At 40.6% G+C, this 25,723-nt stretch overlaps 4 protein-coding genes across 4 annotated transcripts; 2 read left to right on the top strand and 2 right to left on the bottom strand.

Annotated features, from left to right (window-relative positions):
* The first annotated feature begins 1,977 nt into the window (after nt 1-1,977).
* Nucleotides 1,978-13,955, top strand: LOC117548737 (testis-expressed protein 2-like). The gene is made up of 12 exons (XM_034220169.1): nt 1,978-2,352; nt 4,316-5,637; nt 6,362-6,562; nt 7,492-7,771; nt 7,915-8,102; nt 9,313-9,513; nt 10,403-10,502; nt 11,004-11,136; nt 11,232-11,369; nt 11,951-12,160; nt 12,249-12,369; nt 12,813-13,955. Exons 2-12 carry the CDS (start codon nt 4,453-4,455, stop codon nt 12,957-12,959), a joined length of 2,904 nt encoding a protein of 967 aa, XP_034076060.1. The 5' UTR covers nt 1,978-2,352; nt 4,316-4,452; the 3' UTR covers nt 12,960-13,955.
* Nucleotides 13,956-14,033: 78 nt separating this feature from the next.
* Nucleotides 14,034-18,654, bottom strand: LOC117548738 (60S ribosomal protein L3-like). Its single transcript, XM_034220170.1, is given in 11 exon segments — nt 14,034-14,142; nt 14,264-14,383; nt 14,557-14,583; nt 14,585-14,653; nt 14,955-15,056; nt 15,677-15,837; nt 15,924-16,110; nt 16,842-16,977; nt 17,076-17,244; nt 17,571-17,763; nt 18,531-18,654. Coding segments are annotated over 11 exon segments (1,227 nt in total). The 5' UTR covers nt 18,534-18,654; the 3' UTR covers nt 14,034-14,082.
* Nucleotides 18,655-19,420: 766 nt separating this feature from the next.
* ndufb10 (NADH:ubiquinone oxidoreductase subunit B10) lies at nt 19,421-22,162 on the top strand. Its single transcript, XM_034220109.1, has 4 exons — nt 19,421-19,684; nt 20,002-20,140; nt 21,493-21,632; nt 22,013-22,162. Exons 1-4 carry the CDS (start codon nt 19,540-19,542, stop codon nt 22,099-22,101), a joined length of 513 nt encoding a protein of 170 aa, XP_034076000.1. The 5' UTR covers nt 19,421-19,539; the 3' UTR covers nt 22,102-22,162.
* A 903-nt stretch (nt 22,163-23,065) lies between these two features.
* Nucleotides 23,066-25,163, bottom strand: rps2 (ribosomal protein S2). Its single transcript, XM_034220108.1, has 6 exons — nt 25,072-25,163; nt 24,623-24,760; nt 24,425-24,514; nt 23,934-24,041; nt 23,511-23,844; nt 23,066-23,276 (listed from the first exon to the last, which is right to left on the bottom strand). Exons 2-6 carry the CDS (start codon nt 24,755-24,757, stop codon nt 23,107-23,109), a joined length of 837 nt encoding a protein of 278 aa, XP_034075999.1. The 5' UTR covers nt 24,758-24,760; nt 25,072-25,163; the 3' UTR covers nt 23,066-23,106.
* Nucleotides 25,164-25,723: the final 560 nt, after the last annotated feature.

Raw genomic sequence — 25,723 nt, 5'->3', positions numbered from 1 at the left:
CCCATAGCACTAATATAGCTGTCATTCAACACCATGCATTTCTGTCTCATACCCCGAACCAGGGATCTCTATGTGATGCATCCGATTTCAAAGATTGAAATGTATGTATATTACATTTTCTATTAAATGAACTTCGGGCAAATAAGCAAAGTATCGCTTGTTTTATGTAACATGTTCTACTGGGAATCAAAGTGTTTAAACCTGTTCATGTCACTTTGTGCAGTCAGCTTTTAAAGGTCAGTCATCACCTCCCACACAGTGTCTGGTCCTGGTTGAAAAGGGCAGAAGGCAACATTAAAACATCCTAACAACCAAACGCTAGCTGTTAACCTCCTTTAGCTCTGTTCTCTCTATACTTTGTGTTGACTCCTTTACCAAAATTAATGATGAAGAGCACCAGATTAAGAGGAATATTATCACACTAGACACATTAGACTGGGCTCTGTGCAGTACACACTTACTCATTTACGGTCCATATGTAGGGCAGAAGGGGGTCAATTGAGCCAATTGAACCACCCCCTGTAACCAGGCAACGCCTTATAGTTGTAATCAAGTGACCAGAAATTATGCAAGCTCTACCCATTTCTCATTGCCTGTGAAAGAGAGATACTCATTGTGGTCTGGTAAGTAAACATTTTTACAAAAAAACGTTTTTTGCTTGTCAAAGTACATTTTCTAGATGTCAGCTATATCGGCTGTCATGTCAAAAAAAAAAGTATCCAGGTTTAAACACATATATTGTATATGTTGATGTGTTGGTGGTGTATTAAACTATGTGAATCATTAAGCTAAAGATGACTGAATTTTAATGCTAGGCTATTTTTTATAAAATGGTGGCTATGGGGTAAAGTGAACCTTGGGGTAAGTTGAGCCAGTTTTTCAATGGAAAATTAAATGAAAGTAGGCCAAATTGATAATAAGAGCTCATTGTATAGGCTACATTTAAAGTTGAATTTACCCTGTGTTTGATTGGTAAGATGTATGAAATTGTATCACCATTTGTATGATTACTTTTCCTTTTAACATGTTAAAAAAAATCAATCAATTCAATCGAAATTTATATTAAAAATATTTGAAAAACTAAGCTTGTATTTGGTTTGTTATTTATTGTTTATAGTTACCTTTAAGATTTGTTGTAGGTATGCCCAGGTTTGAACAGGTATGCCCAGGTTTGAACAGTGGTTCAATTTACCCCCTGACCTGGATAAACTTACCCCTACACTAGGGCAAGTTGAGCCACAAGACTTTTTTTTTTAAAGAAGTAATATTTTCACTGCCCTTGATCAAATATTAATTATTATTATTGCCATTGATAGGAGACATCCTGAATTATAGGTGTGTGTTTTCATTTTTACTATGTGTCATTTCTCCTTGCTTAGAGGACAGCATAATTAAAAAATGGCTCAATTTACCCCACTCTCCCCTCTATCTTTTTACACTAAACCATATTTAATTCCACTTTACTGTATTACATTTTACATTCATTTGTATCTAATTCTATTTGACAAATTCATTGAATTATTCCTGAATTGTAAATGCTGAGTCCCACCATACGTTTTCCATATTTTGTTTGTCTTGCTTTATTTTTGATTTGTTTACGTTTTAGGTAAACTATATGCTGCACTGTTGGAGTAACCTGGGACTTTCATTGTCAACAACTTTGCTGTAGCTATTGTGCATAATAAAGCCTTTCAAATCTTTGAAGATTGTAGATAATTGCCTTATTCAAACTAAATTAATCCTCAATAGTGAGATACATAATATAAATTAGTTAAAACCAGATCTTTCCATCCCTTATAGTCAATGACAATGAATGATTTTGTCTTTTTGAATAAAAGGATGTTGTTCAGTAACGTTGAGCATCATTTCCCCAGGTCATGCCATTACATAATGGTGCGTACAAGACTGCGGTGTCAGAGTTGAGCTCGGTGTGTGTTTTGACGCTGAGGCCAGCAGCAGAGAGGAGGAGTCGCTCAGTCAACTGTTGGCCTCTCGAGTCTAATCTGGATTACCGCTGCGTCCAGGCTGCAGCCAGAGCTCCAATAATCACATTATTCCGAATTGACGTCTCGCGAAGACGCGGTGTGACACGGTGCTGCTGACGCGTTCATTTTAAAGCTGAACTGTAAAATATTTTCACGGTGTTTGGATGATTTTGCCACGAAGATTGACTACACATCCAGTGAAGTTGAGTGAATATTTGTAGACTGCGATGGTGCGCATCCCCGCGCGCAGCACCCCGCGCGCTGCAGCATCCACACTGTGCACTGCAGCCTGTACTTGAAGCACATTTCTACACAAACCTCTGCCACTGAGATCACAGGAGCAGCTGGTGCAACATGCCACATTCAGGTAAATCCTGTGCGTTGACTGATGCAGCAGTTAAACTCATGCAGCAAACGCATGTTGTTGTGATAGAATAGCAGTAGAATACCTGCCTTTTATTTGGAAATATAAGATTTATGGTGAGGACATGCTTGATGGATTTGTCATATCTTGAAATGCACAACGTTTAATGGGACAAAAGGGACTCATTTAAATGCCTGACTGATTGTTTGGCTTACACTGTCTATTAACAGTGAAGCTTCTTTCAAGCCCTGGAGATATTGGCTTAATGATTTGCTTAATGAGACGAAGTGCAGCTTTACTAAAACTGACCCTGTGATACCCAGACAAACACAGAGTGCTGTGCCAAATGTGTCAGCCATTAGGTTAAAATGGCAGTTGGGGTGAGGATTAATCCTTTAAAATAAACGTTATGTTTCATTGTGTGATGCCAGGCTGCTATAGACATATAGTCACATTTAATCATACCGCACTCCAATGGGTTTCAATTAGGTTTCTCTAAGATTGAAAACAAATCTTTTTGTATCCCATTGTCGATTGATAGGTTAAGTGGATAATCGATAGTGAAAGACAGCAGGATTCTATCCCATGTTGACTTCAGAGATACAAGTGAGATTTTCTGATGTTCACTTTATTTCTTCCCCTCCCTTTTAATACATTGTTACTTCTTCACCAGTCATTATAGACAGGGGAATAAACCTAGACCATCATCATCTGCAAATACAGGGTGTAATGTTACTCTGCCATTTCTCTGATACCCTACTAAAAAGAAAATATTCTGTAGAACTATAGTGAAGGACTTTTTTAAGTTTACTAACTTTTCCTTCAAATAGGCCTCTTGTTACCTCCAGTTATTGTAAAATATCTGGTAGTCAGCAATATGACTACATTGAACTTAATTTTCTTCTCCGTATCGGATGGCCTGCAGTCACTTGGGGCTTACCTGTTGGAAGTTGAAAGATTGCTTTGTTGATTGACATAATAGGCCTAGTTATAGTTGCTGCTTTAATGTGAACTTTCTTGTTCAAAATGACATTAAGTACATTTGGACTTCATTGCTCAGTTCTTTCTCGAAGGCTGCCCCCACATTAATAAGTGTACATTTGTCATGTGTTTGATCATTGACTTTAACTACAATCCTCCTTATTATATAACAGCACATTCTGCTACACTTTCCCCTCCCAAGGGACAGACCAAAGACATTGATTTTCTGTCTTCCTGCAGAAGTTCTTGCTCAGTCCTGGCTGGAAAGCTGCCAAATCCTTGCTGACTCCGTCTTCCACAGAGCAGCAGAGGTTTTCCTCTCTCTGTCAGCACCAACTGATCCAAACTAAGTCCGAAATAGAAATTGATTGGAGTAATGCAGGGTTGTCTGGAGCAGGATAAGCACTGACAGAGCAGCACTTTTTGTTAATTAGATTTGACAAACAGTTCAGCAGGTTGGTGCTAGAAATTAACATCTCTCCAGAGTGCAGAGAAGTGAAAGATAAGGTGGGAGCCAATGGGAAAGTTAAATTGTACTGCAACATGGTAACACATCACTATCTGTAGCCTGAACAATTGGTTTCATCAAGGTCAGGGAAATAATTTAAAATATATTGGATAACGGCCAATCATTGCTCAAGTGTTTACTGTTTCATTTTCTGCTGATCCTTTTTTGTAAAAATGTGGCCTCTATAATGGCAGGAACATTTGTTTGTGACATCAGTATCCTCTTCTGTTGTGTAATAATGGCTGCAGTGTTTGCTATGTGAACAAGAAGATACAAAAAAGAATCATGGTTTAAAGGGAAGAGAACATTTAAAGAGCAATGGACAAGACTAGGCGGGAAGTCAGAGCGGTGGATGAACAAAAAGCATAGAGGTTTAATGTCAAATGTTATGCTGCCATTAAAAATAATGATGTTGCTATACAAGGTGGTTTTAGCTTGGGAAATGACAACATTTTAAATACATTTTTCACTTTCCAGCATCCAAAATGATGTACTACAAGTTACCCGAAGAGGACGTCACAAATCTTCATGCAGTTAAAGACTCCCTAGCGCCTTGCTCAATGTCTTCAGGGACCCAGTTTTATTGACCACATTCTCTCAATAGCTTCTTGTTGATGGCCAACATGGAAGAAAGCAAGCTTATCTTCAGCCTGGACAGCCGTAATGACGGTCCCACAGTGGCTTTTTCCAAAGACAAACCAGAAGACAGGAAAAGCCAGCCTGACCTCAGCCTGGGGATGGATTTCGACTTGAACCTCAGTCACCGCTCCCAGCCCCCCTTCCTGCCTCACTCCCCCTCCTCGCCGGGCTCTTTAGCTGATCTGTCAGCATCATCAGCTGACATACTTCTCACCAGCAATCTTGTCAAATCCTCCTCCACAGAGCTGGAGCCGAGGGAGAGCAGCTCCCTGCGGGGGAAACCTCTGCTCAGCCTGGTCAAGTCTCTGAGCACAGAGATTTCCCGCCGGGTTGAGCCAGAGGTTAACCTCTCCAAGTCAGACTCCAAGCTGCATATGCATCCCTGGAAGCAGGTTACCCATCCAAAAATCTCAGAGGTTAGGTCTGAAGCAGGAGGGCTGCACGAGGATGATGACTGGGAATCTCCTCTTTCTGCTGGCGGCCTGCCTCCCCCTGAGCCCCGGGGCAGCTCCCTGATAGCTGAGCTGGAGGACACACGGAGGAAGTTCTCCGAGGCCATGCAGGATCCGCTAAGCATGCTGAGTAAGATAATGGGGGAGGAAAACTCTGGCAGCCCCAAGCAGGGGAAGGCCTCTGGTGCCGAAGACTCACCAACATCCCAAGGCAGCTGCGGGAGAGAAATGGGAAGTGAAGATGCAGAACTTAAGTGCCGGAGGAGAGCTAAAGGTGCGTGTGACATGCCACTAAAAAGACTCAGAAAAACCTCCTTAACAGAATCCTCTACATCCTTAGAACACCATAGAAGTGACAGCCATTTGGAAATCCGCACTTATGGAGATGTGATTCAGGTGGTGGAGCTCCAGAATGTATCCAGAGAGACACATCATAGATCTTACGCCCAGTCTCGAGTCAGAGTGCCAGGATCTTCGCTGCCTCTTCACTGGCTCTTCCCCGTGGGGCTTCTAGCTTATGGCTTCTTCGTGCTGCCCCTGCCCTCCTATGTGGCTGGTCTGTCCGTGGGGGTTGCATGTGGCTTCATGTTGGGCCTGATGGTGGTGTTCATGTTTGCACCACGACGCTCATCTTCCAGTTGGAGTAAACCAAAGACCTTGAACATGGATCTACTGGATGAAGGACTCGCTGATCGAGAAATCCTAGAGGTAACAAGTTATTCAAAGAGGTGTAAACATTAGTCAAAGTCAACTTTATTGTCAATCTCAAAATATGTTTGTACACACAGAAAGATCAGGTGATTAGGGTGACATTTCATCCGTCTCTTTCTTTTTTTGTGTATTCAAACTCTCTCTTTTTCTTTCAAATGTGTTACGCATGTAAGTGTAGCAGAGAATGAGAAGCCACTCTCTGTTTTCCTTTTATACATTTGGCTATATGTAAATGAGGATGAAGCTCTAAGCTTCGAGAGATCAAAACAACAAACAGCAGTTGCCATGTAAGGCATTGGATGGCTTCATTGCTGTCTTTGGTGTTTTATGGATTACTTTTCCGGTAATTACGGTATTGAAAAATTCCCTCAGACACAGGTTATTTTGATAATAGCTTTCTCAGAGCACTTCTTGACCGCTCTGCTGAGAGAGTGGGGCACACTGCTAAATTAATGCAGAGTAAGCTATTCAAATGGAGGCAATTTAGGAGAATAGAGTAATAACTAACAACAAGCTTGGGGCTAATTCAATTACTCGTCCACAGTGTTAAATGAGATGCATATTCTGTCTCTTGTTTCCCCTCCTGCTGAGCTGTATTGTCGCAGTTTGAACCACTCACAGTGAATATAATATCTATTATATTCCTGACTAGATTTGATGCTATAGGTTTACATATTTTCGGACTCACTGGTGGTTAAATATCCTCATTATTTTCTACCAGGGTTGGATGAATGAGACACATAGCTACGACCCTGAGACCTTCAACCCCTCCATCGCACACTCTGTGTACGTCACCCTGGAGGGCAGCCGGCTGCGTCTGGCATACCCACGGGCCAACATCCCCCGGTGGGCAGCGTTCGACAAGACGCCCCAGGAGGCCGTCTTTTTGCGTTCGCGCACTTACCAGCTGGCCAACTGTAAGGTCAGTGTGGTATACAGAAAATAGACTCATTTCTGGGACCCAGGGTAGGCATGTCACTCAGAGGTGAGTAAAAGAGAAGGTGACCTCTCACCTGAACTCTTATCTCTCTGCACCCATTTGTCATCTAACACTGAGGGTGAAAGACCAGAAGGGTTACAACTGAAGTGATGATGCTCTGAATAAATTTGACCCGGTTCCAGTAGCAGCCTACGATTGCTCCTATAGTGTGATGAAATCAAGCTAACACACAATATAATCAACGTGGGGGAGTGCTGAGGTCCTGGTGAACCGTCAACTCAACTTGTAGCTTCCAGCATTTCTTGTAGAAGGAAAATAAAGTAAACTTACTTCGACATACTATACATGTCTGCATTAAAATGACTAAAAACAAGAATACTTATGGTATTTATGTTGCTAGGTTGTGTACTAACATCATTCCAAATGTCAATGAATATACAAATATCAAACTAAGAACATGTGTCATTTAAACTTTGACATTTCATCTTTGCTCTTGCTTAGCATTGTGGTTTTCTCTCAGAAGCTGATACAAATTGATTGTATATCTAGTTGCAAGTCACATACACAAGACACATATTTTTAATATTTTAAGAAGATGAAGGATTTTATAAATCAAACTTCAGGGAAACCAGCTGACTCAATGCTAGCCGTTAGCTTGCTGCCCAACCATCCTATGTACACTGAAATACATCTATGAAACATTCATTTTTAACATGCTTAACTGCTTTATTTATTGTGTTTACCAGTATTACCCGATTGTGTGCTATAATGATATAGTAATTATAACCACAGGAAGCTGATCGCAAGGACACACTTTCTTTTACACTACTTTACATGCCAGCAAACGTTGTCTTTTGTTATTGTTTTGATTCCTAGTAGCAGAAAATGACATATTATGCATTTAATCCCAGGTGTCTCTGTTGCCGCCTGGATTGGCTCGCAAGAGGATCTGGAACAGGAAGTACCCCATCTGCCTCATTCTGGCTGAGGGGGAGGTTGGGGAGGAGAGAGTGGTGGAAGGGCAGGGGGAGGAAGAAAGGGCAGAGAGAAACATCGCCCCCGACCACCAGCTTCCTGTCACCTTGTACCTGTTTGGCCGAACAGGAAGAGAGAAGGAAGAGTGGTTCCAGCACTTCCTGTCTGCTTCCCAGGCTGCAGCCACGAGCAGTTTGAGCGAGGAGGAGAACGCAGGTAACGTTTTGGGTTGGGAATTAAGCCATATCAACTGTAAAAGTCATTGATGAAATCCAGTACAGGATAGATTATGCAAAAATGGTCCTTTCTTTATATTTACCAACTCCATCAGCTCAGTCTGTCTTTTCTCTGTCACTCAGAAACACCATGTGCTGGAGACACTGCCAAAGGAAGCACAGAGGAGCTGAATGAGTTGCCAGGAGCCATGAAAACTAGAATGCTTTTGGACTACAGCTCCTACATGACGCAACTAATTGGCATGCAGAGCTGCAATCTCACCCCGAGCCCCTGCCAGAGTGACAAGAGAAGCCCCACGACCCAAAAGAAGGTCAATGAGCAACACTTTTATTCAGCTTTTCGATGTATTGTCAAGGGTAACTCCGCCGTACTGGGGGTTGTAAAGGGTGAGCAGATATCAGAACGCTTTCTCTGTTCTACTTACCCTCTGCATGTCTTGCTAATACTTCCATTGATCAGGGCTGGTCAATATCAGCTGCTGTTCCACTGTTCTGCTCTCACTCAGACCAGCCTTGTCTGGGATGCTGGTTCAGCTAAATCCATCCCTGCTGACTACACCAAATGTCAATGTGCAGAAATATCAAGTTTCACCTGGCTGAAAGGATGTTAATATAAAGGGAACTGCAGTATATCTGAATAATCCTGTCTTCAGTTTGGGATTGGCACTCCATGTAGATACAGGCTGTCCTGGTGTTAGAAGAAAGATTAAGAATCAGTAAGAGAGTCAGCATGAATTGGGATAGACTAGCATATAAATAGCAAACATTAAAAAGAAATATGGCAGTAAAGAGTCAAAACCTAATTTTTCCACCTCCGCAATATTGCAAAAATCCGACCCTCTCTCACCCGTCCTGCAGCCGAACGACTACTCCACGCCTTCATTTCCTCCCGCCTTGACTACTGCAATTCACTTCTTTACGGCATCAGCACAACATCCCTCAATAGACTCCAACGGGTTCAAAATGCAGCTGCACGACTCCTCACGCATACCAAATCATGGCATCACATCACCCAAGTCCTCAAAGACCTCCACTGGCTTCCTGTCTCCCATCGCACCAACTACAAAATGCTGGTCCTCACCTACAAAGCACTCCACCATCTGGCCCCCCCTTATCTCACAAACCTTCTCACCCCCTATCAACCCCCACGGTCCCTCAGATCCACCGCAGCCGGACTCCTATCCATTCCCACATCCAAACTCTGCAGAATTGGGGACTTCTCAGTGGCAACTCCTAGGCTCTGGAATTCCCTCCCCTAAGATCTTCGTGACTCTGAGTCCCTCACAGTCTTTCAGCCCCTCCTCAAAACCCATCTCTTCAACTTTGTCTACCCATAAGCCCCCCTCTCAATCAACTTCCTCTTGACTGCCTTGTTTATTTTATTTTATTTTGTGCCTGTCCTTGTTTGTCTACCCTCCCTCATACTGTAAAGCATCTTTGAGTTATAGAAAAGCACTATATAAATATAATGTATTATTATTATATGCCTTCTAAAGACTCATTTTTCATTAAACCCTGCAGATTCAGAACGAAGAGCATGGATCTGGAGGTCAGGCTGGAGCTGAGCCCAGTGCTGGTCCAGGGGCAGAAGGACCCTCTGCAGAGGGCCAGCCCACCTGGGTCAACTCCCTGGTGGGGCGGATCTTCTGGGACTTCTTACGAGAGAAGTACTGGACCGATCAGGTGGCGCACAAGATCCAGAAGAAACTGAGCAAGATCAAGGTGAGGGTAGATGAGGATTGTTTTCTTTTTCTTTTATGGATCATTTTAAATCCTTGGTGGAGAAAATGATTGGTCTTGTGAAAGTATGTTAATGCTGGACAGATGGTCTTCTTATATAAAATTGATGCAGTAAAAAGTCACAAATATTTAGGAAATTGGTGCTACATGACCAAAAAGAAAACAAGGGCTGTCGTATTTTTATTGGCCAATGGGTATAAAACCTTGATCACACTTTTAAAATCGACGGGAATTTAAAAAATCTGGTAGAACAAATTGTATTCAGAGTGCTTGCAACATAGAAGGAAGTCTGACATTGTTCATTGCCTGTACATCCCAGATTGTGATTAAACAAAACTTCCTTTAACTGATGCTCTTGTTTTTTTCAAATTCACATTTATCTGTAAGTTGACAAAATCAGCAGCACCATCATAAGTGTCATAGTGACTAATAACACGGTTTGGCAGGAGTCAGTATACTGTCGGTCAGACCTCTACAAGCTTTGTCACACAATGATACGACCTGAACATCAATGCTTTGTGCACAAGGTCAAAAGATGTGACATTAGGCACATCAACGCTGCATCTGTCTTTTTCTGTCAGTGTGTGTGTGTGTTTGTGTGTGCTGTGTGTGAGAGTCTGCTGATAGTGCACTCCGAAGGCAGGAGGTGGGAGTGAGTAGTGGAGCACTGATGGCGCTGCTGCAGCATCTCATTACTCATTTCCTGCTCTCCTCTTTGACACACTCACATACACACAAAGCAGGTTTCCCCTGCTCGCTCATTTGTATTAAGTATTTCTAAAAATAAATCACGGATTTCATTTGGATTTTGTCTTATGTCTTTTTGCCCAGCATATTTGTTAATTAAAGGTGTTGTTTGTCTCATTACAAGTTGCCATACTTCATGAATGAGCTGAAGCTGGCAGATCTGGACATGGGCACTTGTCTACCTCAAGTCCTCAGCACCTCCACACCTACACTGGACCGCAGAGGTACATTGTGTGTATTTACACCAGTACATGCTGCTTTGCATAAGAATGCATCTATACTTGCTCTTGTTTATTTTTCCTTTTTTTGTTTTACATGGCCTTTGTGTTTTCCTGATATCCCGACTTTAACTGTTTCTACTGTACCTGTAATACAGATAGTACACAGATGGGTATACAGGATTGTATAAAATACAACACTAGAGTGTTGAGGAGTCACAAAAAGGTCAACCGGACCGTCTCTACTTCTTCTCTCAGACACAATCCTGTAGTCAGTTTAGGCCATGATCTCATTTGTGTTATCTCAGAGTTTGATGCACCCGCCCTCGAAAGCTTTCAATTGTCTCCCGTTTAAGAGATTAGTAATCCTCTTAGAGAGGACAAAGCTTAGCTGACAATAACATGACCAAACAATCCTCACTTGCTCTGACGTCCTTTCAGATCTGATTTGAACCTCTAAGCTGTCTTTATTCACCTTCTCTCTCCTTGCCTCCCTTTATCCCTAAGGCCTGTGGCTGGAGCTGGAGGTGGTGTACACAGGCTGCCTTCAGATGACCCTGGAGACTAAGATGAACCTGTGTAAACTGGGTAAAGATGGAGAGGATGAGGCTCACAGCGTTCCAGAAACCCAGCCAGTTGGGTGAGGTCCATCAGAGTGTAGAGGTGGATGTTAGCTAAAGGTGGAGGAGGAATTAGAAGCTTTTCATTAACAGGTACCAATGGTGTGTTTTTCAGCTCCAAGCCCAGGCTGTGTATACTGGCTGATAGTGATGAAGAGTCATCCAGCGCGGGCTCGTCTGATGAAGAAGAAGCCCCGCCCTCTGAGCTGCAGGGGTCTCTGGGAGATAAGAGCTCAGGGTTAGCAGCTGACGGGTAAATTAACACCTTTATACCATACAGATCCAATACACTATTGATCATAGGTCACATAATTGCACTTACTTAGTCTTTAGGAGCGCTGTTATTTCTATATATTTCATTATATTTTAGGTAAAAAACGGAATCCCATTTGAGCAATTAGAACTTTTCCCTCAACAACATGGAGTTCCTATTCTCGTTGTCATTTTAATTAAATCTAGCACACCTCCTATAAGTGTATCCAGTATGGTTACCGTTCACGAAAGATCCAGTTCATTTTGGAGTCCTTCAAAGGCAGAAATGGAAGAAAGAACGTTTCTAAAACTACTGATTAACATACTTTTCTTTGACATTTCATAAACTCATTGAGATTCAGATTTAACTACCACTTGAATGGTAAATAATAAATAAATAGAAGTTTAAAATGTAATATTTTTGTAAATAAGGTGATTTCCACATATTTTCTAGTCTTCAATGGATGGCAGAAAACAGCTGATGTAGCACCATGCACTAATTGGGATATGCCTTGGCTCTTGAAAGTGAAAGGTCTCACTCACAGTCCTTCACTGAGTCTGTGTCCTTGTCCTAATCCCCAGGCACACCAGTGGCAGCACCAGTAGGAAGATCCTGAGATTTGTGGACAAGATAACAAAGTCCAAGTATTTCCAGAAAGCCACAGAGAACGAGTACATCAGGAAGAAGATAGCTGAGGTGTCCAACATGCCTCTGATGCTCAGCGTCGAAGTCCTGGAGCTCTCCGGTACTCTGGCTGTAAACATCCCCCCTCCCCCTACTGACAGGATATGGTACTGTGTTTACTTGTCGTTTCGCACCATAAATTCAAAGGATCCTTTCTTTCTCAAGCAGTTTTTTTTTCTTGTTCTATCCTCTTAGGTACAGTTTCCGGGTGCCTCCCAGGTTAGACCTTCACGTGAGACCGACACTCGGGGAGAGGGAGGTTACCTTCACTCATGTCACCGAGTGGATCGAGAAAAAACTGCAGTGTGAATTCCAGGTAAGTCCATCAGTGAATCTGTCTATACGCAATTAAAGATAAGTTAGTTTTACTACTTGACCTATCCACCTAATTCTTGGTAATTTATGAATGTATGCTCAAGGACCTTTTGTGGTTGCAGGGATTTTACTTTTTTTTAATTTTTGTATTATTGATTGTTTTATTATATGCAGCTGACTCCTCGCTTTTGTTAATTCAGTAGCAGAATCCATATACTGGCTTTTGGCTAGGCTTAACCCATCTGTGGATTCATTGGATACCCAGTATGTTATCTTTTAAAGTTAGGCCAAATGCTAAATGAATAAATACATTTTTGGTGAAATTGAATGAGATTCTACTTGTTTGGGAAGGGGAAGGGTGATAAACCAGGCAGTTAACTGCATGTAACTGACATTTGATTATCTAGATAAATATGGTTATTTCATTTGTTTCCCCCTCAACAGAAAGTGCTTGTAATGCCCAATATGGACGATCTATATCTGCCCCTGATGACATCTGGCCTGGACAACCCACCTGCATCCCACCAGTCGTCAATGCACTCCTCTTCCCACCAGTCCTCCACAGAGTCCCAGGACTACATGTCAGAGTAGTTCCCCTCTGAGGTCAGATGGAAAGATGTTGATGCAAAACAGCCACTGTGCAGCTATTGCTTTGAATCTCTAATGGATGCTTCTAGAGGGTGCTGCAGCTGGGTACGGTTTGGTGTGTATCCTGAGTGTGTCAGGATAGATGCCTCCTGAGGACACGCTGAGAATGGCAGAGACCTGGGGACTGTGAGAGTAGAGCTAAAGTGCCCCCTACTGTGAGGATGAGTGAACTGTACATCAGTGAGAGCACATCAAACACAACACTTTTTTACTTGATGCCAACACTAATAAAATATGCAAACAGTGGATGTCTAAACTGCACGTCAAGACAAGGTGTTGGTAATGACAACTGATTGAAAAAAATACTGACTGAACAAACTATCCATGCATCCAACATGGATATGATAATGAAGATGATTGTGTTCCAAGGTACCATGGTGCATGTTATTTTTGAACGGTGTTAGTATGCTGATGGATTTATCATTGATAAATAAAGTCAAAAACTTTGAATCTATGTTACCTGTTGAACCTAAACTCAGTTCAAATAGGAAGTGGTTTATACGGAAGCCTTGAGAGGCAAATGAGACAAAACAAATTCTTGTGATCAATTGTTCGAGCGTGATCCAAATTGTTTGGATCATTGCCAGGATCATATTTGTTAGGTTTCTTAAATAATTTTTTACTTTTGATAATGGGTAAAAAAGAAAATGTTTGACTGTTTTCTTTGTCAGGATAATTTGTTTTGTTGTAAACCCATTCAGCCACAAGAGGCAGAAGTGCGAGATTACCCTTTAATTAGTCTATCCACCATATGTAGCAGATTTACCCTGTCCATGAGTACAAGATTAATGTTGATTTAAGTATCTTTAATTGACTTTAAGTTGATACTTAAACATTTGTATATTTTTTACCTGCCAAAACTTTTAAGGAACTAAGAAACATCATCCCTTTTTTCCACCTATTTTAAAATCATAAAATAAAAACCCATAATTCTTCTATCTTGGCTCCTGGAGGGTGCAGTTTATGTCGTTAAAACTATAACACACCAATGCTAATGTACATGGCAAAACAACACTGTGTATTTGAAACTCAATTTAATTATTGTATGTAAAATATCAAATGGTTTTCAGGCCTCCTCAGCTAGAGGCTCTGGCAGATTTTTCATGACATCCTTCTTCAGTGGCCCCTGCAGGTCAAACCAGAGCTCAGTGTTAAATAGTGCACAGTGAATCAGCTGTGATAATGTTGATTAATAATGAATCCTGCTTATCAGATTTGTGCGTGCACCAAACTTTTCTCACGCTTACAATAAATGCCTTCTTCTCCTGGGCAGTCTGGAAGCGACCATGACCAAACTTGGAAGTGGTGTCAATGAACTTGAGCTCGATAATCTCAGTGGATTTACGAGATGTGTGCACGAGCAAAGACTAGGAGAGGAGGAAAGACACAAAGATGTACACATACTATACTATACATGTCTTGCAAGTACAAAGAGCCAAACCATTTACTTTGAGAGTAAATTAGAGGCTTAAGCTTTGTAGACACACTCCAAGCTGCTGAATATAAGATCCAAAATGTAACATTCAAAGTCACAACTTACCTTTCTGAGGGTGAGGACACGTTTCTTAGGCCCCAATCACGCAGCCCTTCAACATGAGGAAGTCATTTTTCACTTCGCCATAATGGGGGAAGCCTCCCTACAACAATGAAGTGGATACAAACAGTGAAGTGGATACAAACAGTGAAGTAGATACAAACAGTGAAGTGGATACAAAAAAAAACAAAGAGTAAATGAGGAGCATTCAGGAACACATTTGTTATCACTTCCTGTAAACCGTATTATCTTTCATAATAAGCAGTAATACACCATAATGCATTATAATTCCCTATGCAGTGTGGCAGTGTTTTCAACAAGTGTGGTTAATACATTATATGGATGCATTGGCTTCTTAGAGAGCCTTTTTTGTGTGGATATTTTATTGTTAAAAATGACAGTACCATGGGTGTGATGCTCTTCTGGCTGGCGTCGTAGTCAGTGGAGGCGTTGTTCTGGATCACCTTCCCGTCCTTCATGCGAAGACCCTGACCCATACGGTAGATCTAAGGAAACATGAGGACATGAGCACAGAGCTTTACAGTAAACCTATGTATTTGTATAATAACATTGCTTATCATTGTTGAAATGTGAGTACTTATACTTTACCTGAGGATTCCCATTTTATGCAGATTTAAACTTCTAATCTTTTAAACGTCTAAAGGAAATATTTTATTTTTTACTCCAATACATTTATTTGAAAGCATAAGTGACTAGTTCATATTTACATAAAAAGTACATGATACTGCCTAGTAGTTTAAGTATTTTACAATTTCTCAACATTAATGAAGTAACACATTCAAATACTCTTACATATAGTTATCAGTGATAAAAACATAATATAATATTATTTAATGGCATAAAAATTGAATTATGTACTTTTACTAATACTTTGAGTCAATTTGGCTCATAACACATACTTTAACTGAATGAACAGCTTACATTTAATGAATTGCAATGGAGTACAATTAGACTTTGTTATTTGTACTTTAACATTATGTAAAATATCTGGCTTCTGCTTCCACCACAGGTTTTGCTAGTGATTCTTTGATAAAGTTGTATTTCCCTGAGGACAGATAAAGGGGAAGTCTTGTGGGTGAAGTTGGGCTTGTGTCTCTCAGCTCACCTTCTTGTTGAGCTCTGTACGGTGGTGATAGCCCTTCTGACCGGCACGAGCTACGGTGTACGACACACGGGCCGGATGCCAGGCTCCGATACAGGCCACCTTCCTCAGACCTTTGTGCGTCTTCCTGGGAAGCTTCTTTACGCCCCAGCGACTTGTCACACCTATCAGCAGAAAGAGACCAAAATAAGTAGTGCACATTTGATTTACAAAATTGTTGGTCAGGCACAAATCAAAACATGTTTCCTACCTTTGAAGCCATGTCCCTTGGTCACTCCAATGACATCAATCATCTCATCCTGGTAGAAGACAGAAGAAACAGGCACAGCTTGCTCCAGGCGCTCCTTAGCCCAGTCCACTTTGTCCGACATGGTTCCCCCGTTCAGTTGCACCTCCATGATGTGGGCTTTTTTCTGTGCTATGGGCAGCATTCGCATCTGGAAATGGAAAAAGCCTGTAAACTGCCGTTTGAAAATCTGGAAACGCTTTTCTAATTATAAAGTTAAATAATTGCCCCAGGAAGTATTTTTTATTGTTGGATTTATGACTGAGCACAGGCTCATGTTTGAACTTCACATAAGGCCAATTACCATAACACTGATATTTCAAAAACACATTCAAATTGTATTCCCCTTTTAAAGCTGTAATATGATCCCAGCGACATTACATGTCACTTGTTAGACGCTTCTATCCAAAGCGACTTACATACTCAATACTGTGGGCAATCCCCACAGGAGCAATTTGGGGTGAAGTGTCTTGCCCAGGGACACAATGACATGTTGACTGCAGAGGGGTTTGAACCTGCACCACACGCCTCCGCCAACACTTTTATTGGCTGATCCTGATACTGTTGCTGCCAACATTAAGGTTTTCCCTTGGGTGCTGGGTGAGCAGCCAGCACTGAGAATTATTTTTAAACTGTCATTTGAGACGACACCCTTGAGTGCTCCCCTCGGTCAAATATGTCTGGATCGTGGCAGCTGGGGTATTTGGGATGTCGCCGCTTTTATTTCCATTGCATGTGGTCAGGTGGCCATTTTGCAGGGGTGGATCTAAAGCTACCAATCATTAGATCAGTGGAGTCTCACTGACATGGGTTTAGACAACAATTGTTGTGTCTCTAAAACTGTATTTTGTTTTTATTTTAGTTGTAAACTAGCTAGTCTACCTGGGTGTGAACGAGAACCCTGATTGTGGAACAGTATTTCTTCAAGCGAGCGAAATCCTTGTCCAGCTGCTTCTTTCCTGACTCATCCTGCCACTTCTTGCTGTACTTGGTGAAGGCCTTCTTCTTGCTCTTGAACCTGAGAAACAAAAAAGCCCAGTTTAGATAGAAGAAAGAGTGGTGTTCGTAGGGCAACAACTGTGTGCTCAATTAACTGCAAATAAGGGGAACACACACCAGTTTTTGTAAAATCTGCGCTTGCACTCATCACCAAGATGCTCAGCGAAGATTGTTTTAAAGGAACGTAAGCCACGGACAGTCTGAATGTATCCCACAATCCCCACTACGATGACTGGTGGAGTTTCAATGATGGTAACAGCCTCGACTCCCTCTCGATGTGCCACCTCTGTGGGGTAAACCAGGCAAATATTAATCCACTGAGTTATTTCAACAGTCAGTATTTGGTAATGCTCACGCAAGCAAAGTCTATTAACAATGGAAATGATTATTGAACAATATAGAAAGGCACCTCAATAACAATGCAATAATGTATTACTGTGATGTGAATTTAATGAAGCTAAACCCTATTAAATGCTTACAGAACACAGTAGGGTGCCATGTAACACCTGCTCTTACAAGTCCATTATCCTCTGAAAAGAGCAGTAAACATCACAAAAAATCATTGTTTCTTTGCTAAATCCTCCCATGCCGCCATGTTACAGTTGTACATACTTAGGGCTGTGCGGCGCATATCCCTCACTATGTGGGTCATGCCAGCTTTGTACCCCAGGAAAGCAGTGAGGTGGACAGGTTTGCTGGGGTCATCTTTGGGCCATGTGCGCACCTGGCCACGATGTTTCTTACAACGCTTTCGGGGGAGGAACCCCATGTGCCCATGTCGGGGTGCATGGAATTTACGATGAGACTGTAGAGGCACAGAGTTACTTGTTAACATGAAACATGAGATGTATTACAAATTCATGTTTTTAAAAACACTTTAAGAACTACAGTAGTAGATTAAAAAAAGAGACACATTCATCCTTGCCTTTAATAAATGTAATACAATTATTTTATTATCAATAATCTGGTGATTAGTTACTTTAATTAATCAATTGGTCTATAAAACGTTGGAAAATAGTTATACATTTCAAGGGTGATGTCTTTGGATGTCTTGTTAAATTAATTCGAAACCCCAAGACTATTAAGTTAAATATGATATAAAGCATATAAAGCATATAATCTTCATATATTGTTGTTTGAAACATTAATTTAACAATGAATCGATCATCAAAGTTGTTGTATGTATTTGTTGATTGACAGCCCTAGTTAAATGTAGTCATATGTCTGGTTTCTGTACAGCTTTATTATTAAAAATGTAATTCCATTCATATGAAATGGCCTCTGAATGGTCTAATAAAAAGAAACAATACATCAAAAGAATAAACTGTAATAGAAGTCCCTTTTAAAAATAAAGTCATAGCCTCATATGGGATATTAAAAGAAGTCGCCATTTCAGTTCTACACGTGGTCTCATCAAAGCAGCCATTACAAGATTCAATATGCTTTATATTCCCTTATAAAACCAAGTGTTCAAACAAAGTGATGATAACCCCCACACACATGCACACAAGTAGAAAAAAAAGACAAACAAAACTGCAAATTAAAATATACTAAAATAGAAGGAGCACTGACCATGTCTGATGTCTGTCAAGTCGAGGAATAGAAAGAGAGAGGAGCTGGTGTAAGGGTCACACTTAAGATGATACGGGTGTAAGGGCTCTAAATTGGTGCTTGGCCCAGTTGAGGAGTGGTGTTGTTTTTCAAGTAAGGCCATCTCTGCCAAGTTATGACAGGAGAGGAGGGGGTTAATATCAGAGGACTGACGTGGTGGGGAGGCCCAGTGGACAGGAACCACTTGACCAAGAAAGGAGACAAAGGGTTGAAGAAATATGTTCATTGTGGCCAACATTATTAGTGGAATGTAACAATAACTTAAGTACTGTAATATTTTTAGGAACTTGTTCTTACTTGAGAATGTATAGCCTGCTTTATAATTCAACTCAACTGCACCTCAGAGGTATACAGTACTTTTTTACTATATTTATTTGAGAGCTATACTTCTTTTATATGTTTACTATTATTGTCTGTCAATAATACGTTTTTAAAAATAGTTAGAGAACATGAGTGTCAGCCTTGCACCACCACCTGCTGCCTTTCCATGGTACAACAACTCTAAATGTAACCTTTACCCTTCAAACTTTGTTACAAAATATATATATGTAACTGAGCTTTAGATAATTTTTTTGGGATATTATGTGTAACGAGTAACGACTAATACATTTTGATTCATCAGAACAAAACCTACGTTTACATTTGCCAACCTCTATTTTGCCATAGATTTGTATCTTCTGCACATGGCTTTATTCAGTATTGGAATAATATAGGTTTAATTTCTAGAATATAGCATGGCTGTTTTTTTATTTATTTGTATTTAATAATTTTAAGTAAGTCTTTCAATTCTCGAAGTGACACACTCCTGTAAAGTAGGTGGCGGTATGCACCTTTAAACGTTGGTTTGCAGTCCGCAATTCATACAGAAGAAGAATATATTCTGCGCATGCGCATTCTCCACCACGAATGCTGCTGAGGTCGAATTGAAGGATTTCATTATCTTGGTCAAAATCGGTCAAAATAAGACAAAATGAAGGACCATGATAAAGCAGCATATCCGGAGCCTCCGAAGAAGACTCCGGTTGTGGATAAACAGACAGCATTGCCAAACCCGGCCGTGATCCTGACTAACCTCTTCTATTACTCCGTGGATGTGCCTGTCTCCACATTTAAAGGTAACTCAAGCTAACAGAGCTAACTGGGCTAACAGGCTAGCACAACAACACAGCTAAAGTTATCAGTCATACAGCTGGTTTAACTTAATAACAATGCCATACATGCTGTGTCCTTGCAAAGGGGTAACATTAAATACATAACAAGACTGGCTTTAGGCAATAAAATACATAGTAAGCTAGCTATGTCTGCACTTTTAGCTAGGTGTTATGCTGGCCAGCAACATTCGTGTATATCAAATCACAGTACGTGTCCTTGCTTAGCGTTACGTTTAACTACGTCTTTGTTTATATATGTGTTTTTGTATTCTCTCCTCCAGGTGCGCTTGACAGTATTCGGTCTAAGAACAAGTTGGTGTACTACCACCAGAAGTTCCGCCGTGTTCCCAAACTGACAGCCTGCGTTGATGGAGATTACCTCTGCTACTATGAGGCTGAGATGCAGTGGAGGAGAGACTAGTAAGTAACAGACAGGGATGCACATCAGATGTATTCATCCTGATAGACATGCGAGTGCTCAAGATATTTTAGTATTAAGATACGATATACATACAGGATTGCCGAGTGTGTAGTGGAAATGTGTATTATATCCTTATATGTTTAAACCAAATGCTTCTCATTTCCTGAGATGTGCTGTTTTCTTCTCATACTCTACTGTGGGTTTTATTCCCAAGCACTTCAAGGCCACACTTCAAGGCCACAGAGCTGATTTGGCTACTAGGTTGAGACTCACACAAAGTCACACAAGAACCGTTATACTATCTATAGCTCAAGGACAGGTGTCTAATAACAATATATCTTTCTTGTATATAAGCTTTGCTATTTTTTTATATCTGGGCACACTCGCGCAGACTATTCTATACTCTGTGAGACCTGTGTCTATTTTTATTGTATCTTATGTATTTGAAGCTTCAAATAAATAACCAGAAAGACAACTCTGTCTGATTCACCATTTATTTGTTTTGATCACTCTGACTTGTACTCTCCACAGTGTTGGGTCTCAAATTTCCATAACAAGTGTAACAGGTGGCTTGGTATAGGGGAAACATCCCTCCAGTACAGCAACGTATGAGATAATTGCAATTTTAGTGGCAGACTTGTGGTTTAGCCAAATATGTAGTTATAATGTCTTAACACATAGAGAACATTGTTCTAAAATACATTTAGAAGCAGCTGTTAATAAATAATGTCTAAAACTATTTGAATGGTATATAAAATGTAAGATAACTTGAATCAGAACTTACTGTATTTACTGTATTTTATTCCCACAATTTGATTACCGATTGTGTACTTGCCTACCATCTTTAAAACAACTAAATATGTAAAAACAAATATTTCCAAAATAAATAAACCAAATCAAGTATTCAAAGAAGCTTTATAGGAGTGTGTTTTTTAAGGGATTTAAAATTAGACACAATTTGAACATGCCAGATTTCCTCAGGCAGGGCTTTCCAAAGTATTGGAGCTCTTAGAGCAAATGCCAGAGAATCAGAGCTAGAACGATTGGCTATAAGGGGAAAACGGTTTAAAGAAAGAAAAGGATATGCTCAACCAGATTTTACATGTATGTTAAAAAACATTATAAAACACATGGGTAGCCCCGGTAGGGAAGCTCAAATTAGAGATGATTGAGAGACTTTTGAAAAAGACATGTCAAGGGAGTTGCAATAGTCAAGACAACGGTGGCATAGAAATGTTTGCCTTTATTTCAAGGACTCAATAGTGATTGTATGCACCAGTAATAGAGCCTCTATCAGCTCTGGAGATGTTGTTAAAGAGGGTGACCCTGTGGTTCTGTCTTCACTCTTTAGCAAAGTGGATCAGGAGATTGTGAAGATAGTCCAGGAGCGTATGAAGGCCTGCTATCAGAGGGAAGGATCCAGCTACAAGCAGAACTGTGCCAAGGAAATTGAGCAGTTCGAAGAGACTTCCAACACCTTCCAGTTGTGCTGTAAGTAATGTGATAATGGACATGTGCGGTGGAAAACACTTTAAAAACAATAACGAAAATCTACATGTCATATTACACTGCTGTTCATAAACTTGGGGATTTTATTTACTGTCCCCTGCGTCAATTAAACGGTTTTTTTTTACAAATTAAGTAGATGTAATAATAGTGTTATGAATAGGGCTGAAATAATTCTTTAAATGTTTTATTTGATGCCCTTTTTGAAAGGGAAATACAAAAAGCCATCTTTTTTTATAACAATTGCACAAAGGTATTTTGTTTATAACACCTTTGGTTTTGGAGAAATTATGATTAGACTTTTAGTAGTTTAATCGTAGTTTTTCTAACTACTAAGTCTGAACTACTGACTTTCCTCTTTGCAGATGGAGACCTGGGAGCGTATGCCAGCAGCAGGAAATGTCTCATGAAACAAAAAGAACGGATGATGGCTGATCAGGCCCAGACTTCTTAAGAACAGATCGCTACTATATGTCCTCTGTAATATTGTAGAATAAAATGTATGTGATAAATCATTTGTTGGTCTTTTTAGTCCTTAAAACGACAGTTTGTATGAATGCATGAAAGTCAGAATCTGAAACCTGTATTACCCAGCAGGTTTACACATTTGCTTTGGTATGTGTGTTGTGACACACAGAATTATCATAAACTATTTAAAGTTATATATGACAAATACTGTATCTAAAGTGGAGAGCTGTGCTGATTTAGAGGTAGTAAGAAGACATTTGCAGGATTTACAATTTTAAAAAGATACTCTGCATTGTGTTTTTCTGGGGTGGACAAGTCAGTGTCGGTCTCGGGACTTGTTAGTGTGGCTGGGTAGTGCAATACAACTTGGTTGTCGCAACAACTTCCTGCACAATAAGCTTTTATTTAGTGGGAGTGCTGACAGCATTCCAACTGTTATGCTCTGCACACAATTCTTTATTCCGCCGGATTATTTTGCACCACTTCTCCCACATTGAACATCGCAGAAACTCCGTTCAAACATCAAAACGTCGGGACTCAATGGCTATTACTTTTATCATTCATAATTCCAGAGACACATCCCATTTTTAACTAGGAAGTCAATGGAGAAACTTTTTAAGGTTATTAAGAACGTCCTGATTTTTATTCCCACCCTTTGTGGGTTGAATATGATACTGTCAAATGTTTTCATTTAATGTATCTTCCTCATCCATGAAGTCTAGTGTATAACATTGAACAGGACTCAAGGCAATTTTGACCTAGGTATTTCATTTGCAGAATTGGCCAAAAGCATTTGCCTGGTTCTTTTAACAGGATATATAATATTGAGTTAATATAAAAAAACACATCTGATTTATTGTAGTCTGACATTGTACAAAACTTGCATCTTACATACGTAGTGTCTTATTATTTAGCAATACCCCTGTTTAACACAAGACAAACACGTTGCATGTTGTTTCAGAACGTTTTATTCAACGACTGTACAAAAACTTTAGACAGGAGGCATGTCAGGGTTTTCCCTCTGCACAGACACCCTGGTGTGAGTCTTGGCCAGATGGTCAGTGAACTCCTGGTAGGGAGACTTTGTGAAGACGGTCTCCTTCCACAGATCAGGGGTCAGGTAGCTGTAAGTCTTGGAGATGGCATCAAAGGTGGCCTTGGCTGAAGAGGAAACAAACAGTGAGTAGATTGTAAGACAGATATAGTTCTGCAGTCTTTTTTGGAAACGATGTTGTGCACTGAAAAGGGGATCAGAGGAGACCACTAAACAAGACTCTCTGCCGTGCATTACAATAATACTCATTCATTTCTCTCCTGATAATAACAAGTACACCACAGCAGAGTTGAAGCAGGGCAATGAGAAAATAAAACACATAATCAGCATAAGAAACGTACCGAAGTTGCCGAGGGTGGCAGTGCAGCCCCTGGCGGAGGTGTAGCAATCGTCGATACCAGCCATCGTGAGCAGCTTCTTGGGAACGGGAGCGGACACGATGCCAGTACCACGGGGGGCGGGGATGAGACGCACCAGGACAGAGCCACAACGGCCAGTCACCTTGCAGGGCACGGTGTGGGGCTTGCCGATCTTGTTACCCCAATAACCTCTCCTTACGGGCACGATGGACAGCTTGGCCAGGATGATGGCACCACGGATGGCGGTGGCCACCTCTTTGGAGCACTTCACACCCAGACCAACATGGCCATTGTAGTCACCAATAGCAACAAAGGCCTGTAAGAAAAAAAAAACCGTGTCACATTGGGACAAACAAGATTAAGGGGAAATAAAATAGTCAAATGTAACTATAATAACAAACTCACCTTGAACCTGGTGCGCTGACCAGCCCTGGTCTGCTTCTGGACGGGCATGATCTTGAGCACCTCGTCCTTCAGACCAGAAGCCAGGAAGAAGTCGATGATCTCAGACTCCTGCAGGGAAAGAAAGTAACAGATGTTTTAGCATATACCACATCCAATATAGGTCATGTATGAATTTATAAATAAGAATAAAAACAACAAAAAATCTGTGCCGAACATCACTTGTGAAGTATTACAATAGTTGCAGTTGTTCCTCAAGTATATTCCACACGTTTTTTATATACCAAATGAGCAAACAAAACAACAACCATTAGCTTAATCTTTCACAGAAAATAATGTATCCCTTTAGCCTGAATGTGATGGCACAACAATTCACACACCATTAATCCATGGGAGATTATAATACATCCATTTACATGCAATAGACCCCCCTCTGCTCTCGTTAATAAAAGATCTACTGTCTGTCACAATAGTCATCTTTAAACGCTGCTTACTTTGATGGGCAGAGAGTACAGGTAGATCTCCTCCAGGGACTTGATCTTCATGTCCTTAACCAGGCGGCCCAGCTTGGTGACTGGAATCCACTTTGAAAAGAAAGCATCTCAGTTAAATGTCGTTCAGGGCATTAGCACACAGCCAGCTTTTCCTTTTTGTTGTTGAAATAACTATTTAAATAAGAGTGTTGAACTTACTTCCTTATCCTCGGACTTGCCGCCCCGGGCACCGCGTCCGCGTCCACGGCCTCTGCCGCGTCCACGGCCCCTGCCGCGGCCCCTATCGCCGAAACCTCCACGGAAACCTCCTCTATCACCGGCGTTGTCCGCCATTTGCTGCGGGAAAGAATAAGATCACAATTAATATCAACTTCAACCGATAAAGAAAAGGAGCGCTAAAGACCAATCATTCTGTGGCATCGCATCTCACAGAAAACGAGCATCGCCGCCATGTTCAACGTTGCAAACGTTCAGTCAATAGTTACAAATATCTCAATGTGTACTTGATTGTTCTCGTAAATAACCACAGGGCTTTGATATAACATCTTTATGTGTGCGTTTTGAGGTAGAATAAAAGTATTTAGCAAAGGGATGTGTAAGATAATACAGGATTACGATATGAGAGGAAGAGACGGCAATTCACTTACGTGATCTTTATTACGGGAAGAAGAACCACGAGAAGTCAAACCGGGCTTTATATAGAGCTGGGCTAAAGAGTCTCGCGATATCTCCTCTAGAGAAAGCATACAAAACACTGCCCCCAAGCGGCAGCTTTTCAGAACTGACCTGTAAGAGCTCTATTATCTATCTATTCTATTTTATCGCATTAATGACATCATATTTTAGCATTTAAAAAAGCAAACAAAAAAAATAGGCATATTCATCCACTTAAGTCCTTTATAGTAAAATGCTCTGCGACTGTTAAGCTTTCATTCTGTTGGTGAACATAATTTGTTTTATTTATGTATGTGCATATGTACACATAAGCCAGTAAGAATGAAGTAATATGTTTTAACAGTTAGAAGCTAAAATTAGCTTATAAAGATTCCTCCCTCTTAAAATATCAATAGTCATAGCCTTAATATAAGAGCTTATTATGTAATCTATTGTATCGCATTAATGACATCATATTTCAGCATTTAAAAAAGCAAACAAAACAAATAGGCATATTCATCCACTTATAACTCCTTTATAGTCAAATGCTCTGCGACTGTTAAGCTTTCATTCTGTTGGCGAACATAATTTGCTTTATTTATGTATTTGCATATCTAAACATAAGCCAGTAAGAATTTAGGAATA

The sequence above is a fragment of the Gymnodraco acuticeps genome, unplaced genomic scaffold (genome assembly GCF_902827175.1).
Source record: "Gymnodraco acuticeps unplaced genomic scaffold, fGymAcu1.1, whole genome shotgun sequence".
Lineage (NCBI taxonomy): Eukaryota > Metazoa > Chordata > Actinopteri > Perciformes > Bathydraconidae > Gymnodraco > Gymnodraco acuticeps.
This window is presented reverse-complemented; position numbering and strand designations above follow the sequence as displayed.